The following is an 18045-nucleotide window of genomic DNA, read 5'->3' on the forward strand; positions in this document are numbered from 1 at the left end:
GTCTCCATTTTACAGGTGAGGAAACTGAGGCCTGGAGACACCAATTCTCTTGCCTGGGGATTAGAGGCAGAGCTGGGATTCAAGGCAGGCAGTCCAATTCCAGTCCCTGGGCTGATCCACTACTCAGCTCCCTGCAGAAACCCCACAGCTGGGACTTCCCTGGTGGTCCAGGGACTAAGACTCTGAGCTCCCGAAGCAGGGGGCCAGGCTTTGATCTCTGGTCAGGGAACTAGACGCCACATAAAGAACTCAAGTGTCAAAAAAAAAAAAAAAAAAAGAACTCAAGTGTCATAACTAAAGATCCTGCATGTTGCAACTAAGACCTGGGGATAGCCAAATAAATATAAATATTAAAAAAGAGAAGAAACCCCACAACCGCAGGGGTCAGATGTCCCGTTATTTGACCAAGCTTTCCCAGGCTCTGTTACACATCAGGCCTGGGAGAAGGCCACAGGGACCCTGACTCAGCTCCTGGAAGCCAAGCGCGGTTCCAGGCCCGCCACGTCCGCCTGCTGCTCACCGGTGCAGGCCACAGCCGCGAACACCCAGCACTGGCCGTACTTGACGCGCTGGCAACCATCTTTCTTCCAACGCCGCAGGATGTCCACGCTGCCGATCCAGAACATGGGGCTGATGCCGTCCGCGTAGTTGTTGTCCCAGCGCCCCAGCAGCACGCCCTGGTCATCGTTGCAGTTGACCTGCGACCCGCAGGGGTGTCAGAGGGACCAAGTCTGGGGTTAGTGATGGCTGCGCTAGGGTGGGCATGAACTCAGCACGTGGTGACAGGCAGGGGAGGGGCGTTCCAGGCTGAAGGAGCAGCAGGTGCAAAGATCCCAAGGTATGACTGATGGGGAGGTTGGAGATAGGAGCGGGGGTGGGAGAGGAGGTGGAGAGGGGTCAGGGTCATGAGGATGATTCTGGAGATGTGCATGCATGCAGAGGCTGGCAGGCGGCATGATCTGAGTTTTACAGAGGCCCGTTCTGGCCCTGCCCAGATGGGGTCACTGCCCCCAGACCCTCAGCATCCTGCTCTCCTGGCCCTGATCCAAGCAGGGTCTGGCCCTGCCCCCTCTGCAGCCCACCTGCAACCCTCCCCCCCATCCTCCACCCCCGCCCCTTTGTTCTCCGCTCTGGTCACACTAGCCTCTTTTCTGCTCCTCAAATCTGCCAGTCGTCCCTCCTCGGGGAACCTGTGTACAAGCAGTCCTCTCTGCGAGGGACACTCTTCTCCTCCCAGTTACATCAGCTCAAGAATCATCACTTAGGGAAGTCCCCCAGTCCTCCACTGGGGTTGCGCCCTGCGGTTAGACACTGTCACACGTCTGGCCCCTTTGAAAGCTCTTTGCAACATGACTGGGCATTCACATGATTCTGTGGTTAACTCCCGTCTTCTCCCACACTCCCTAGAATGGAAGCTCTAGGAAGTGAGAGATCATTCATGTCTTGCACCTGCTTTTCCCCGGTGCCTGGGACATGGGTAGCACTTGATAAATACTTGCTGGGTGAGTGAATGAATGAATTGCTTTGCAGGACCACACGGCCTTACCCTCATTTATGTACATCTTGTCTGTCCAAATACAAGGTCTCCTAGCTGAGACTCACCCATCTCCCAGGTCCCCCCGACCATGACAGCCTGGGGCCTGGTCTCCATTATCACCTGAGGCAGGCCTGCACTCACTCACCATGGCACTCACCACCCGGCCCACATAGACCGGACTACTGCGACGGGAACAGTCTCGGCCAGCGTTCTTCAGGAACTTGGGGTTGACGTCCAGGAGTGTCAGGCAGATGTCCAGGATCCCGTCTTCAAACTGCGTCAGAGGAAAGAAAGGGAGAATGAGGGAGCTGAGAAGTCACCTCCTCCAGGAAGCCTGCCTTGAAGTCCAGCGGCTGTGGGAGCCCCTCTGCTCTGTCTCACACATCACACCTGGGGGCTCAGGTTGTGTCTGTCATGTTGCTGCAGTGCCAGCTTTCCTGGCCCAGGAAGGGGGTGGAATGGGACAATGAGTGTATGAGAAAGGGGATGGGGCGTGCCTGCATCCAGACTTGGCAGGGGCGGGGGGGAGGTGTGCGAGGCAGGGTCCTGGGAACTTGGAGTGGAAGGAAAGCCCAGAGTCCCTGGAGCTTGACTGCCCTCAGTCATCCCAGGCCCAGCCACTGCCCTCCCTGCCCCCACTGCCAAACCTTCACTTCCCTAAAGCCTGACTCACCCGGCAGAGCTGGTAAGTGTCCCTCCTCCCCCACCCCCACACACTGCTCTGATTGGAACCAAAGTATAAATTGTAAATTTATGTAAATCTAATCTCATCACTCTTGTTTCCACTGCACCCAGAGTAAGATGGAGACTTCTCCCTGCAAGGCCCTCCATGTCTGGTGTCCCACCACATCTCAACCTCACCTCTCAGCACTCGCAGCCACACTCACTCTGCCCCAGGGCTTTCTTTTTTTTTTTTTGCCCCAGGGCTTTTGCACATGCTGTTTGCTTCGCTCGGAATGTTCTCTCTGCCCCTCTCTCTCTGACTCAGACCTCATCCATGCAGCTAAGTTGCTGTCTTTATCAAAATCTCTCCCTGTCACCATGCTTCAAACCACTTCGGTCACATTCAAAGGCTCGCCCTACTCTCTGTGTCTGTGGCCTTGTCCCAAATCAGGCCTTATCACAGGCCTCCCTTCATGACTCAGAGCAGCATTCATTCTTCTGCTCCCTGTTGCCGTCGGCCTGACATTCAGGGCTGTTCACAGCTTGAATACTATGGACTTCTCCCACGTCATCTCCTGGGGCCCCATCTCATGCAAGTGCTCCCCAAGCTGCAGGACACTTCTTAGGCACAACGTAAAGCTGCCACCTCGGTGCTTCTGCTCCTGCTGTTCCCTAGGCTACTACGCACCAATATGTTAAAAATGTATTTTAACGCACATTTTTCTGGTAATTTAGACAGAAAATTCGAGTTTGAGAACCACTAATTTAGACAGTGGTTTAAAGCCCCTCTCAGCACACGCCTAGCAGAGTCAGTTGTCTCCAAGTGCCGCACATTATTTTGACATAAGGCCCTGAATGGCTCCCTTCTCCCTCCTGGAGCCCCTGCCAGCCCCACAGCTCCTAAAGGCTCTCTGACTCTTTCCCATCTTGAATCCAGAGCTGCTGCTCCCACGGTGCACAGGGCCATCTTTTGCTGTGTGACCTCAGGCCTGGCCTGGGCCCTCTCTGAGCCTCCAGCCACTTCAGAGCCCTTGAATCCTTGACAGCATGGGGTGAGTGACTCTGAGACCTGCTTACACTTTCTGATTTTGTCTCAGACCCAGGGCCCAGCTCACAGCAAGCCAGAGATGGTTAGGAGGGGCAGGGTGTGGCCCTACCTGCCCAAAATTCCAAGGTATGTTCTTGATGAACTTGGCTGAGCCCTGGTAGATGAAGCCTTGCTGGGTAAGGACGTATTCTCGCCGTTCCTCATCCGAGTCCAGGTACACGGCATCCGCTGTGGGTAAAAATGAAAAGGCCTCAACTCAGCATCCGGCAAGGCCCAGCTTCACCACAGACATGGCAGCCGGGGTGCCAACCCTTCAGCACCAGGGCAGCTCCCCAGAGGCCATTCCCTCTTTTAATCAGAAAAACTAATCATTAATTAATAATCTCATACCAATAAGAGAAAGTATTATCAGTTGGTGATAACAATTGGCTGTCTTTTATCCAACACTTACCACGTGCCAGGACCTGTGATAAATGTAATGGCATAAGTTAACTTGTTAAACCTCCACCAAAGCCTCACGTGGAAGGCATCTTTGGAAGCCCCATTTTACAGATGGCAAAACTGAGGCTCGAGAATATTTGACGGATGGGAAAATGACACCAGCACAAGAGACAGAGGAGCACTGACGGGGGCCAGGAGTCAGGAATCCCCTAGCTCTGAGTATTTTTTGCCGTATGACCCTGGGCAGGTCACTTCTGCCCCCTGACTGTGTCTCCTGAGGGTCAAATGTGATCACAGAACAGAAAGGTGCTTTGCAAGCTGAAGCCCTGAGGCGATGTGAGGAAGGAACATGATTCAGAGAAAGTGAACTCAAGGTCGCTGCAGCTCAGAGAAGCAGATCTGTCCAGCTTGGGGGTCAGGGGGCCCCTGAAGGTTGCCTTGGTGACATTGTAAGCAGAGGACTAGAGAGATGAGCGGTGCAGCAGTTGGAAAATCGACGATACTCAGCTCCCTGTGGCTGGTGACGACAGAAGAGGGCCTGAGGCGGTGGGGCCAGCTGGCAGGAGGGCAAAGTTTAGTCCACCTTTTCCAATTCCCACTCACAAGTGAAGAAATTAAGGCTGGGAAGGGGAAATCCAGAGCCATGGTATGGCTCTGATCAGTCCTAGGTATTTTTGCCTTCATGGGCTCCTTCCTCCATTAAAGAAAATTTTTTTGTAATGTATTTTTTGATTGCATTGGTATAACACTGAATTCCCAACCCAGGGACTGAACCCAGGTCTCCTGCATTGGCAAGAGGATTCTTTGTCTTCTGAGCCACCAGGGAAGCCCAAATATATTAATACTATCTATTAAAACATATTCTCTGGCCTGAACCTTTGTTTTCTTGGTCTTCCAATTTTAAAAGAAAAGAACACATTTTCATGGGTCCCTAAGAGTATGGTGAGCCCAGGCAGCGTGCCTACTGAAATCAGCCTGGAGAAATGTGTTCAGTACCTGGGGAAGGGGCTGCCTGGCCCCTCAGAGCCCTGGGCCCCTCTACAGCAATAGGCAGGCAGTCCCCGCCGGCACCGCTTGGAGAAAAACAAATGAGAAAGTGGCCTAGCATCTTATGCATCCTGCCAGGAGGCTCGGGCAACTGCGCAATGAGCACCAGTCTTCAGATAAATGAGCTATGTGGCTGTAAATCAGCTGGTGGCGTGGGAGAAAGAATCTGAGAGAAAGAAAAGCCCATGATATTTCCTCATCCTGTGGGAGGGTCAGCACATGTTGAACCGTCCCCACCGCAGCCCAGGAGGTTGGGACTATGATGTCCCCACTCAAGTCTCTCCTGGTAAAGACGGAGGTCTTGGGGATGCTCACTTGGGATCCTGACCATGCTGGAACTCAGGGACCGGAGGCCCCCAGGTCATGGGCAGATGCTGCCTTCTCCCCCAAGAGGGGGAGCAGGTTCCTCCCTTAGCGCCCCCCACCCCCACTGAGTCCAACTTCCTATCTCCACATTTCCAGCTCCCCGCCCTGGGAGGTTGGTCCCTTTAGTCATTGTGGTGCTTGGCTGGCTGCCACCCCATCCCTCCGGGCAGGGAAGAGGCAAGGCCACAGGGAGGGGTCATCCCCCAGATCCTCACTGCCCGTCCCTTGAACTCCGAAACCCCATGGTGATGGGGTTGGGGAGGGGCAATGCCAAGTTCCTGCCCCAGGAGCAGGGTCGCCGGCTACCTGTAAGTTCACTCTGATTAAAATCAAAATGAGTGGACAGTGGGATCAGCAAGGCCACTTCTGTCCTGAGAATCCATTCGGTGTGGCCACAGGGCATGTGAGCAAGGAAACTCCTCCCTGTAATAAGGGGAGAACCAACTCATGTCGGTGGATGGGAGCCAGATGGCAAGGCCCGGAGCACTCGCAGCTCTTAAAAATGATCAACAGTGACTTTCCTGCTGGTGCATTGGCTAAGACTCCAATGCACTTCCAATGCAAGGGACCCAGGTTCGATCCCTGTTTGGGGAACAAGATCCTACATGTCGTGACTAAGAGTTTGTGTGCCCCAACTTAAGATTCTGCACGCCACGACAAAGACTGAAAATCCTGCAAACCACCACTTAATAAAGCCAAATAAATAAACAAAACAAAAATAAAACAGCAAGAGATGAGCAGATGTATGCAAACTGATGCGGAAAGAGCCTCAAGACGGTAGAGGGAGAAAAAAGAAATCCCAAGTTCTAGGTTGATGTATACGGTGGGATTCTTTAATGTTTAAACCAGGGAAATCGATAAAGCAATGACGTCTTCTACAACATGATCAATATAATTAACACTGCTGTATGTTACATATGAACGTTCTTAAGAGAATAACTCCTGAGTTCTTACCACAAGGAAAATATTTTTTATTTAAATTTTGTATGTATATCAGATGATGGATGTTCACTAAACTTATTGTGATAATCATTTCATGATGCAAGTAAGTCAAATCATTATGCCATACACCTTAAGCTTATACAGTGCTATAGGTCAATTATATCTCAATAAAACTGGAATTAAAAAAAATGCAGCAATGTCTTCAGATACATACACTTGAATCTAAGGAGATAAGCCCTCCAGAGACAGCTAATAATGGTGTTTCCTAAGGAGGGGAGTGAAGGGTGGGAGGCTATCTCTCTGCAGTGCTTGAAGCTTTTATAAAGAGGGTGTTCTCATATCTTACTGTTATAATTAAAAATAAAAGCCAGGGCTTCCCTGGTGGCTCAGTGGTAAAGAATCCACCTGCCAATGCAGGAGACGGGGGTTTGATCCCTCGTGCTCTAGAGCCCCGGAACCACAACTACTGAAGACAGTGAGCCTAGAGCCCGTGCTCCACAATAAGAGAAGCCACCTCAGTGAAAAGCCCACGCACTGCAACTATGAATAGAAAGTAGCCCCCACTCACTGCAACTAGAGAAAAGCCCGAGCAACAAGGAAGACCCAGCAGAGCCAAAACAAAATGAAAAAAAGAAAGAATAGCCAAAGGATATATAAGAGAAAATAAAAAATCTTTCTGTTCAAAGAAAATGCCCCCAAATGGAGAAGAAAAATAAATAAATAAAGCAGTGGCCCAGTCGGAGGCTGGTGGTCTGGAGGTCTGGTCTGGTCCAGTAGGAGGCCAGAATTTCTGCTCTGGGGCCGGGCTTCGAGGAGGGAAGTCCATCACCAGGCTGGGCCTGCCCACACGGCCCCTCTCTCTGCCTGGCTAGGTATGAGCTGCAGTAGTAGTGTTAGTCGCTCAGTCGTGTCCGACTCTTTGCGACCCCATGGACTCTGCGACCCCCTCCTCTTTCCTGCCCGAGACAGACTCAGCTCTTTTCCTGATTCTCTGGTTTTGTCCGGCATCGGCCAACTTACTCGAAGGAGCTGCCAAAAGCCACTTATCTCTAAGCCTCAGTTTCCTGTCTGTAAAACGAGGATGCTAATCTCTGCCCCTGAGGGTTGTTGAGCAATCATTAAAAGAATGTATAAAGGGGCCTCTCCCTGGTGGCTCAGTGGTAAGGGTCCGGGAAAATCCCACCTGCCATGAGACGACTAAGCCTGTGCACTGCAACTCCCAAGCCTGCATTCCATAGAGTCCGACAGCTGCAACTCTGGGGCCCCCGTGCTGCAGTGAAGCAACTACTGAAGCCCGCACACCTAGAACCTGTGCTTCAAGCCACTGCAATGAGAAGGCACCCCAACAAAGGGTGGCCGCTGCTCACTGCAACTAGAGAAACTAGCCTCACAGCAACAAGGACCCAGCACAGCCAAAAATAAATAAATAAAGATATATTTTTAAAACAGAAATCAAAAGAGAAGTTTAAAAAAAAAATGGTGATAGTGATAATTTATTTTTTTAAAAAAAGAGTGTATAAGGAGCACGTAGGTGGCCAAACTGCTCCTGCCCACCTCTTCTGGGTACCCCATCCCTCCATCTCCCTGCTTCCCTTCCCCATGCCAGTCTGGTGAGATTTAAAACAGAGTCCCACAAAATAGAACCAGGTATGAGGCCATGGCCCTGGGCCTCCACTGGACAGTCCTTTCCTGAATGGGGTTTCTGACCCAGGCCACCTCCAGGCCCAGCTCAACTGCCAGGGCCTCAGACACAAGGTGGGATGCCTTTGTAGCTGAGCACTGTGCTTAGTTGCTTGGTTGTGTCTGACTCTTTGCAACCCCATGACTACAGCCCATCAGGCTCCTCTGTCCGTGGAATTCTCCAGGCAAGAATACTGGAGTGGGTTGCCATGTCCTCCTCCAGGGGATCTTCTCAACCCAGGAATCGAACCAGGGTCTCCCGCATTGCAGGTGGATTCTTTACCCTCTGAGCTACCAGGGAAGCCCTGGTCGCTGTGTAGACTGGGGCAGGTCATTTGCTTCTGTGAGCCTGTCCCCACCTCTGTAAATGGGAATAATGAGAGTTCTGACATCATGAAGTCTTGGGAGGCTAGAGCCTCACTCAGTCCACCTGGATGTCTCTGCTGCCCCATCTTCCGCCCACCACACCCCCGCCACCAAATGGTTCCCATGGGTGGGTCCAGCTCTGCCCATTCCCCATCCTGGCCATGGATAGAGTGCAGCTCACCTGGACACCAGCTGTTGAAGAGGAGGGTGAACTGACCCAGCATGAAACTGGAGCCCTGGTAGCCGGTGGAGGCCTCTAAGCTGAGTCTGTAGTGGCCAATGGGGGCATTGGCCGGAGTGGTGAGATGCAGCGATAGGGTGCTGTCTTGCTGGTCCACTGCCACCGCCGCCCAGGCCCCCTCCTCCACAGCATCGGACAGCCTGAAGAGGGCCTTGGTCCCGGCCTCCTCGCTGGGGTCTGGGCCTGCAGAGGGAGAAAGCATGGGGCCATGAACTGCGGGTGGTGAGGGAGGGTGAGCACCGAGCCTGGAAGGGGCAGAGTGCATGCCCGAGGGATGCCCTGGGCCTGGCTGTGAGGCCCAGAAGAACTTGGAGGAGTGGTTTCATCTCTCTGAGCCTTGGCTTCTTCATCTGGGGATTGGACTCCAAAACATACAGGCTGGTTTTGTGGGAATGCATGAAAAGTGGCAGGCACACAGCACGTCCTCAGTCTCCTGGGAGAGGGGATAGCGTGGCCTGGGACAGGGTCACAGTGACACTGTTCTGGACTGGCGTGACTTTGAGCAAGAATATGCTCCTCCCTGGGCTCAGTTTGCCCATCTGTAAAATGGACAGGAATGAGGCAAGGTACTCCCCAATGGTCCTCCATTAGCACTTAAATCCTTTACCTGCTGGCATCCTGCTTTCTCTTTCAGAAAAAGAAGCCCAGACTCTGAGTAAAATGGGACCTCGGTCCTCTGAAGTGGCCAGTAGGGCTCTCTCTGAGAGCCTGCTTGCTCCTGGCTAGCAGAGGGTGCTGGCCATTGTAGATCCAGGTGTCTGTCTCCCCAAGGCCTCCTCCACCTCTTGGCCTCTGAATCTCCACAGGCAACTCTGAAGAGCCAGAACCATCCCTCACCTCCCTACAGCCTCTGACACTTCACCAAGCGCCCCTGGCACTTCCCGCTTCCCCCGAGACCCCTTGTACAGGTGGAAAAACTGAGGCTCAGAGAGAAGGGCTCTTCCAAGAATGTTCCTGGGGTCTGTGGCAAAGTCAGCATTTGGGCCCGGGTCTCCAGGCCCTGGGCTCCCCACGTTATCTCTCTCCCAAAGGGGAGGTTTCCCTAATTGGGAGGGCACAGGGTCTCAGGTCTCAGTGTGGTGAGCGCCTGCCTCCAAATTGCTCTTTTTCGGGGGGAGGGCAGGGCCCAGATTTTGCAGGCAGGTCTGAGTCATAGGGAGGGCGAGGGGGGCCGGTCACCCTTTCTGGACTTGGGTGGTGGAGAGAAGAAACAGAACTTTCTCTGCCTGGTTGGGCGGCTGCCCGGGAGGGTTTCTGTTTATTCTTCCATCTCCCTCCCTGCCACTCTGCCCATCCACTGCTGACAGTAAGGGGGCCTGCTCAGTAAGGGGCTACCTGCCAGCCCCGCCCACACCCGGGCCCAAATATAACTATGAACTAACAGGCATGATGTCGGCCTCTGGGGCCCTGCGTGCCAAGAGCCAGCTGTAACTCTTTAAACACTCCCTGTCTTCCAGAATTAGCATTCAGGGGAGGAATCGGGCAGCACCAGGGCCCAAGAGCCAGCCTGAGTCTGGTTCCCCCACTGAGACCTGCAGTGCTGTGTGACCTGGGCTAAGTCATGAGACCTCTCTGATCTGCAATTTTCTCAACAAAGACGAACACAGGCTTAGACTACATTCCCAGAAAGGTTTGATTCCAGGTCTGAAACTGACTATGTGACCTTGGACAAGCTATTTAGCTTCTCTGTGCCCGTTTCCTCATCTATAAAATGGTGTCAATTGCAGTACCTCCTCATAAGGTCATCGTGAGGCTTAAAGAAGCTGAGGCTTGTAAAGCACATTACAAGGTGCCTGGCACGCAGTAAGTGCTCATAAATAATAGTTAATTATTTATTACTGTCACTACTACCTTCTAAACGCTGTTTAGAGGAATCGGTAAGAGTTCATAGAAAGCATTTAAAGCAGTGACGAGCACATAGTAATTATGCAGTAAGCATGAGCTATCCTCAACATCATCCAACAAGACCATTACAAATCAGAGTTCTCATGCCAAATAGCAGATTTTGAGACTGGAGTAGAATGTAGTAATTGCCCGGTTCAATTGTATCACTTCACAGATATGGAAACTGGCTGAGAGTGATAAAGTTGGGGTGACCAAACATCCTAGTTTTCCCAGGATAGTCCCATTCTACGCCTATTGTTGTGGTTTAGTTGGTAAGTCTTTTGTAACCCCATGGACTATAGCCTGCCAGGCTCCTCTGTCCATGGGATTTCCCAGGCAAGAATACTGGAGTGGGTTGCCATTTGCTTCTCCAGGGGATCTTCCTCACCCAGGGATTGAACCCGCATCTCCTGCGTTGCAGGCAGACTCTTTATCACTGAGTCACTAGGGAAACCCTTTCATGCCTGTGGTCCCAGCATAATTCTTTTATTCATAATCTTTTCATTCTCAGAAGACACTCTGTTGGGATGATCAATGTCCTGGTTTCCACAGTAACAGGGTGGGCAGGATCCCATAGTCACTGTCACCACTGACACACTGCCCTTGGGGACCGGCCAGGAAACACTTGCTCTCTGTCCTGTGGCAGCCTTGTACACACACACACCCCTATTTCTTCTGAGGGGTCTTGGGGGATGGGATGAGGATGGGCGACATGTCCCCCAACCCCACCACTGTTCACATAAGCTGGCTTAGAAAATTCCTTAGCTGCCGTTCCATGCCGTATTCTTTGTGGAGCCAGAGGCTCCACAGAGATCCCACTGGGCATAAATGACCCTGGAGACCTGAGGGGTCCTGGTCTCTATCCTGACCACAGCAGTGAGGGGCTGGGTGGGGTGTATGAGGGGAAGCTTCCAGAGTCAAGCCTGCTATTAGACTCATAAGGGTTCTTTTCACTGTTCCAGGCTGCACTCACTGTCACCCCTCCACCCTCAAACCCTGGACTCCCTTGGGGGGAAGTAGAGCTTCAGTCCGTAATAGGGATGGGGCTTGTCTGCTGTGGTCTGTACCCCACAACAAGCCTGTCCAGCCTTGAAGTGTCAGGGTGAGTCACACAGCATCTGGGCGTGGGTGGCATCAGGCCACACACTCCCTTTACTGGGTGACCTTCACCAGCTCTCTCCCCTCTCTGGGCCTCAGTTTCCCTAAAGAGGTAGGAGAAGTGGATCACAGGCTAGAAAGTGCTAACACCAAAGCAGGGTGCCTGGGCCAGGCTTGGCCAGAGGCTGACCCAAACAAGGCCTTGAGGCGGGAAGCCTGGCTTCCTGTCATTGTCCCTCAGCTTCTTCAGCCCATGGGAGGGTCGTGGTAGCTCAGACAGGGAAGTCAAGAGCACCCAGAGATACAGTGCCTTCTATGGCTGCCCTGGGGGCTGCGGAAGTTAGCAGGGCAGGTTGGTGATGGCTTGAGATAAGTTGGCAGAGACCAGAGAACAGAGATTAGTTGCTGGGGTAAGAAGGTCAGCTGCCTGCCTCCTGTTGTGGTCCCAACCCTGAACTAGGGGCTTCATTACCTAGCACCAGGTTGCCTAGACAAATGGAAAAGAAGGAAGAAGAAATCAAACACCTTGAGAGTGAAAGAAGGGGAAAAATGGTGGGAAATTCCCATACCAGCAGTTCAACGACCATCTATTTCACAGACGAATAAATCAAGGCCGGCAGGCCCTTGTGGTGAACAAGTAGATGTCTCTGCTCTCAGATCACAGCAACAAAAAGCCTCAACTCTGGGGTCAGGGTTTGAATCCTGCTGTGTGACCTGGGCAAGTAAATTGACCATTCTGAGCCTCAGTGTTCCCATCTGTAAAATGGGGGCTAGTTACACACTCAAAACAGAAGGATTCTGAATAAGTATACTTACAGCACAGATGTGATTCTCCCCAGTCCAAGCCTAACTCTTCTCAGGGCACCACCCCCAGCCCTTAAGTTCCAAAGATTCAGGCTTCCACTTTACAGAAGGGGAAATTGAGACTGGGAAGATCAGAAACTTGCCAGAGGGCCCTCAGGTCTATGGAATGAACCCCAAGGCTGCTGGGTGTGAGTGTGTGTGGGGGGATGCCCCTGGTTAGTAGGTGTGTCCCTGCCAGAAGGGAAAGGGGAGGGAGGAAAGGGATGGAGGGGATATCCGTAGCAGGTCTGCAGGCACTGTGATAAGCTTTATCAAACGGCTTCCCAGGTAATACAAGCCTCAGCCTGCTTGCTCTCTGGCCTCAGAGACCACAGAAAGAGCTAGAGCTGGCCTTTCCCACCCTCGGGCCAGAGTTCCAGCCAGGTGGCCCCTCGCTGACCTCAAGGGAGTAGCTCCCACCAGAAGCCAAACCTAGTGGCATTTAAGGTCACTTTCTGCATATGGCAAACAAAGATGACTGGGCATTGTGTATCTGGGGATGGGGTTACTGGGGCCTCAAAGTCCCTTCACCCATCACTAGAGTCCCTGGAGCAAGATCAGTAACTGCTGTGAACGTTTGCAGGGCACTCCCTCGTGTCAGGCTCTTTTTACCCAAGGACTTTTTATTAGGAGTGCTTTAGCTCAGAGAGGCTAAGTAATTTGCCCAAGGTCACACAGCGGGTAGGCAGTCTGGTCCACACCAGAATCCAAGTCTGTGAGTCTGAGGCAGCCTCCTGATGCTTAGAGAAAGAACTATGGGAACACAAAACTGCCCACTCAGAGAGCTAGAGAAATCTGGGTTCTCTCTACCACCCAGATTCCCTTTGGGTCTGATCCCAGAGGCCTGGTCAGGTTGTATGGGTTTGGAGAAGAAGCTGTTGATAATTGGAAAATTGTTTGGAGTTGGGAAAAGGCAGGCAGGCTCTCGATGGACCTGTGTGCTAGCAAACACCGCCCCCACCCCCAACCCTGGTGATAACAGGTCGTCAGGAAGCCAGGCACCCAGAATCACAGGCTTGTCTATAAGGCTGAGTGGTGTGGGATGACATCTCTCCACTCTCTGGGCCTCAGTTCTCTCATCTGTAAAATGGGGTAGTGACTGCTGGGAATTTCTCAGGGGAATTCCTGAGAATTGGAATTTCTTCCCAGGAGGAGGAATGGTGTCACATTTCCCATGGTCTGTCAGGGGATAATGAAATCACAGAACGGGGAGGGGTTGGAGGGTAGTACTCACCAGTCACAGCACAGAAGGTGAGGCTGTCCACGCTGGCCTCATAGTTTCGGCCCTCGAAGTGCAGAGTCAGCCAGAAGGGCTGGCCCCGCCGCACCACCAGCCTCTCCCTGCACAGGTCAGCTGTGTGGTGGTCACGGCCATTGGCCTCCAGCTCCAGGTCACATCTCTCCAGGACCAGCTCTGCGGAGACAGAGAGGGGCTTGAGCCAAGGTTCCACTTCACAGCCAGCTGTGTGCCCCAGGCTCCCTGGACACGGGGTGTTCAGGGCCCTCCCAACCCTCAGTTGCCCTGTCATGCAGAAGTTAACCTGGCCTAAATGTCCACAACTGTTTTTTTTTTTTTTGGCCATGCTGCACCACTTGCGGGACCTTAGTTCCCTGACCCAGGATCAAACCCAGGCCTGCTGCAGTGGAAGCTCAGAGTTCTAACTACTGGACCACCAGGGAAGTCCTCCCCAACTCTTAATCACACATTGTGCACACTGGGGCAAGTGGGGAAGGCTCTGCCAACCCCTGACTGTGGCCCTCAGGCGACTCAGCTCTTCTGGGCCTCACTTCCCCCATCTGAGTCCACAGTGGGGGACAGTAGGACCCAGGGTGGCTATGAACTGTTTAGCCCAGTGCCTGGCACATAATAACATACCTCCTAGACACGGGCTAATCTTTTGTGACTGGAGGGTTCTTTTGGTAAAAAGTAGGGTGGTATTTGGTATTGGTTAGTTACACTTTGCCTTTTAGGTTTAATTTTCAATTTCTAGGAAATACAGAGGGCTGAGGAACTCATTCAATTTAGGACCAGGACATGCATGCAAGTTCAGTCACTTCAGTCGTGTCCAACTCTGCAATGCTATGGACTGCAAGGCTCCTTCGTCCATGCAACTTGCCAGGTAAGAATACTAGAGTGGGTTGCCATGCCCTCCTCCAGAGGATCTTCCCATCCCAGGGATTGAACCTGCATCTCCTACATTGCAGGTGGATTGTTTACCCACTGAACCACCTGGGAAGTCCCAGGACCCACACTTGATCAACAAAATTCATACTCTGGGAAACTACAAGCAAAGTATTTGGTTTCTTTAACCAATAAATTGCAAAAGAGAAAGAAATAAAGAAAAAATACAAGAAAAAAAAAGTTGAAGGGATAACCTATAAACTAAAAGAAACCTAAGGCACATTATAACCCACTGTGCTGGATAAGCCTTACTTGGATTTTGAATTTAAAAGCTATTTATTACACGCAATTGGAAATTTGAACACTGATAGAAAATGGTGATGTTAAGGAATTTTTAATTTGACCATGTCTAAATATGAGTCCTTATTCATTGGAGAGAAATATTGAAATATTTACAGATGAACGATGTGATGCATCGGAAGTGAAGTCAAAGTGAAAGTCGCTCAGTTGTGTTCAACTCTTTGTGACCCCATGGACTGTAGTCCATGGAATTCTCCAGGCGAAAATACTGGAGTGGGTAGCCTTTCCCTTCTCCAGGGGATCTTCCCAACCCAGGGATCGAACCCAGGTCTCCCACAATGCAGGCAGATTTTTACCAGCTGAGCCACAAGGGAAGGCCAATGTATGGGATTTGCTTTCAAATAATGGAAGAGGGGGTGATGAGGGACAGGAAGCAGCAGTAGCTATAAGCTGGTGGTGGTTGAAACTGGGTGATGAGAACATAGGCATTATTACACTATTCTCTCTACTTTTATATGTGCTCAATATTCTCTATAATAATTTTTTTTTTTAATGACAGGAGTTTGAGAGTCTTCCGGACCTGGGTTTCAGTTTGGTTGTACTGCTGTGTGATCCTCGGCAGGTGTCTCTCCCTCTCTGTGCCTCCTTTTCTGAAGCTTCAAGGGCTTAGCCCAGGGCAAAAGTTTGATGTGTGCAAGTTCTCTTTATAATTTCCGAAGGAGTTGAAGACCAAAGTGACAGGCCAGTGAGGGGCTAAGGAAAACACAAGTCTCATAACCTTGGCAAGCTCAATCTGACACAATCAAGGTCAAGATTAAAGGGACAGTAGGGTGGGAGGAGTGGGCAAGGCAGGACTCCCAGAGCTATGGGGCCCTTAAGAGTAAGTGCTCCCACTGAGGCCCAGAGGCAGGCACTGGCCAAAGTCACCCAGCAGGGAAGTCCTCCCATGGTGTCATCCACACAGTTCTCCTCCCTCCTGCCACTGAACATCCTCTAAATGAGGTGCAAACAAATTGCCCAGAGACTGCCAAGGACTTTGACATGGGCTATCTCCACTTAAACTCACAACTGCCCACTTCAGTTCAGTTTAGTCGTTCAGTCGTGTCTGACTCTTTGCAACCCCATGGACTGCAACACGCCAGGCTTCCCTGTCCATCACCAACTCCCAGAGTTTACTCAAACTCATGTCCATTGAGTCAGTGATGCCATCCAACCATCTCATCCTCTGTCGTCCCCTTCTCCTCCTGCCTTCAATCTTTCCCAGCATCAGGGCCTTTTCCAATGAGTCGGTTCTTTGCATCAGACACAGTTACTATCACTGTCTTCACTTTGTAGGGACATTATGTGGCCCCAGGTCTCATGGCAAGGGCAAGACCAAGCTTGAGGATTTGAATCCAGAATCCAGGGCTGTAGAGTCTGGAGCCGGCCGGGTAACCACCTCACTCACAGCTCAGGATCTCTTGTCCACCCCCCGCCACACACATCCTGCATTGTTTCACACCTGGGTGGAAGGTGAGGCCCCTGTAATCTCAGCAGGACGTGATCTCAGCAGGAGAGACCTCCACTAGCCACAAGGAAGAACTTCCTGATGGCCTCCTAAGGTGAAGAAGGAAAACTGCAACTCCAGAGAGCTGACGCAGCAAAGAGGCTCAGGGTGCTGAGTCCAGCAGCATTAGTGCAGCCACGTCCCCCATCGTAGAGATCTCGCCTCTGAAATTTGTTGTCCCCGTGGGAGACGGTCAGATCCTGGTCTGGGGCAAATGGGGCGCTGTCTCACGCTATTGTGTGAAGAAGGATTCCCAGAAATTACGTCCAGCTCTGTTGCTGCTAAGTCGCCCAGCTCTAGAGGTACAGAAACACCAGGATCACAGGATTTCTGTACCGAGAAAGGACCTGAGGTCTTCCAGGCCACTGGGACCCCGGTAGGAAGTGGCCCACTCTGGCAATGGGGCAGGGGGCTCATCATAACTGGCCACTCCAGGTCCTCCAGCCCTACTGAGCCCCACTCTTGGGGACAGTGATGGGAAACTGCATGGGACACAAGTGGCCACCTAGCTGGCTTTCAGGCACATGTGTTGGGAAACTGGGTCCCAGAGAGGGACAAAGGTGGCCTGAGAACGCACAGCCAGCCAGGCACATCCATGGGTCCTCCCACTCATTCCCCCTCCATCTGCCCACTGTGCCCTTCCAACGTTCCCTCCGCCCAACCTCTTTCCTGGGGGCTGCGGTGGTGCCAAGGCCACTTCCAAATGGACTTGACCCAAGAGTCAGCCAGGGCGCTGAGTACAGCAGCATTAGTGCAGGCACGTCCCCCACTGTAGAAATCTTGCCTCTGAAATGGTAGTCCTGCCCGTGTGTGTGTCGGTCTGTCTGTCTATCTGTGTGTCTGTGTCTGCGTGTGTGGAGGGGGGACAGGTAGGAAATGAATTGAGCCCCTTCTCCACTCCTCTCCTCACAGATGTACCAGTGGCTGGTGTTACTGTCCGTGTTTTACAGGATGGGAAACCGAGACTCAACCAGTGGCCAAGGGCAGGGGATGCAGAGGTTGGAAGCAGGGAGGGACCTGCGAGAGCAAGCCTGCTTTCAGGCCTCTCCTCCACTGGATGCAAGGCGCTCCTCTCCACCCGCTGCGACCAAGAAGACAGCCAGGCTTGGCTTACACACCATGAGGGACTAACCAGAGCTCAGTCCCCGAGGCCAGGCCAGCACTCTCTGCGCGGCTTCATGCCCAGCTCGCAGCAGGGAGCCAGGCTTCACTAACGGACCGAGGACAACTGACAATGGTCCGCGAACACGGTACCTTACAGTTTATAACACGCCTCCGTGGCCCATTGCCTCATCTGATCCAGGGAGGCATGGGTTAATGAATATGCCCTGGGGATGGAGAAACTGAGGTCCAAGCAGAGCCAGAACTGGGGGCCAGGCACCTCTCATCCAGCCCAGCCTTCCTGTGTGTGCTCCAAATCGGGGGCTTAGGAACTGAGTCCAGCCGGGTCCTGACCCCCCACTGCACCGGTGGGACCACCGAGACTAGGGAGAGATGGCTGGCCCCTGGATCCCGGGGCCCCTGCGCGGCGGCGGCACCCCTGACTCTGATACTCACCCTCGGCCATGGTCAGGTGGTGGCTGTGCTCCTCGGACTGGGGGCAGGACACTCCAAGTGCAGACCACTGCCAGCGGTCAATGCAGAGGCTGAGAGCGAAGTGAACTTATAGCCCGCTTAGGGGCGGGCTGGGGGCGGGGCCGCGCGGGGGGGCGGGGCCTGGCGAGGCCGGCTTTGCCCGGCCTGGGCCCACGCGCTTTCCACCAGCCGGCAGGGGCGCCCCCGCAGGCAAGAGCCCAGGGAGGAAGTGAGAGGGTTGGACAAGAGCGCCCTCTGGGGAGGCCGACAGGGCGCAGGGCGGGGACAATAGCCCCAGGCGACACAGGCCGGGACACTCAGACACACCTGGATACGCAGAGTCAGA

At 52.7% G+C, this 18045-nt stretch overlaps 1 protein-coding gene across 1 annotated transcript in view; it reads right to left on the reverse strand.

Moving 5' to 3' along the window:
* The window catches only part of TGM2 (transglutaminase 2), a 34544-nt gene extending 16740 nt beyond the window's left edge, over positions 1-17804 (reverse strand). The window contains exons 1-6 of the mRNA XM_065921984.1: positions 17682-17804; positions 13391-13570; positions 8272-8514; positions 3358-3476; positions 1683-1811; positions 521-698 (exon numbers count right to left, since the gene is read on the reverse strand). Coding sequence (XP_065778056.1) covers positions 521-698; positions 1683-1811; positions 3358-3476; positions 8272-8514; positions 13391-13570; positions 17682-17691 — 859 coding nt within the window. The 5' untranslated portion in view covers positions 17692-17804. The remainder of the gene's footprint in view (positions 1-520; positions 699-1682; positions 1812-3357; positions 3477-8271; positions 8515-13390; positions 13571-17681) is intronic.
* Between the last annotated feature and the right edge of the window lie 241 nt (positions 17805-18045).

Source organism: Muntiacus reevesi, chromosome 2 (genome assembly GCF_963930625.1).
Source record: "Muntiacus reevesi chromosome 2, mMunRee1.1, whole genome shotgun sequence".
NCBI classification, from domain to species: Eukaryota; Metazoa; Chordata; class Mammalia; order Artiodactyla; family Cervidae; genus Muntiacus; species Muntiacus reevesi.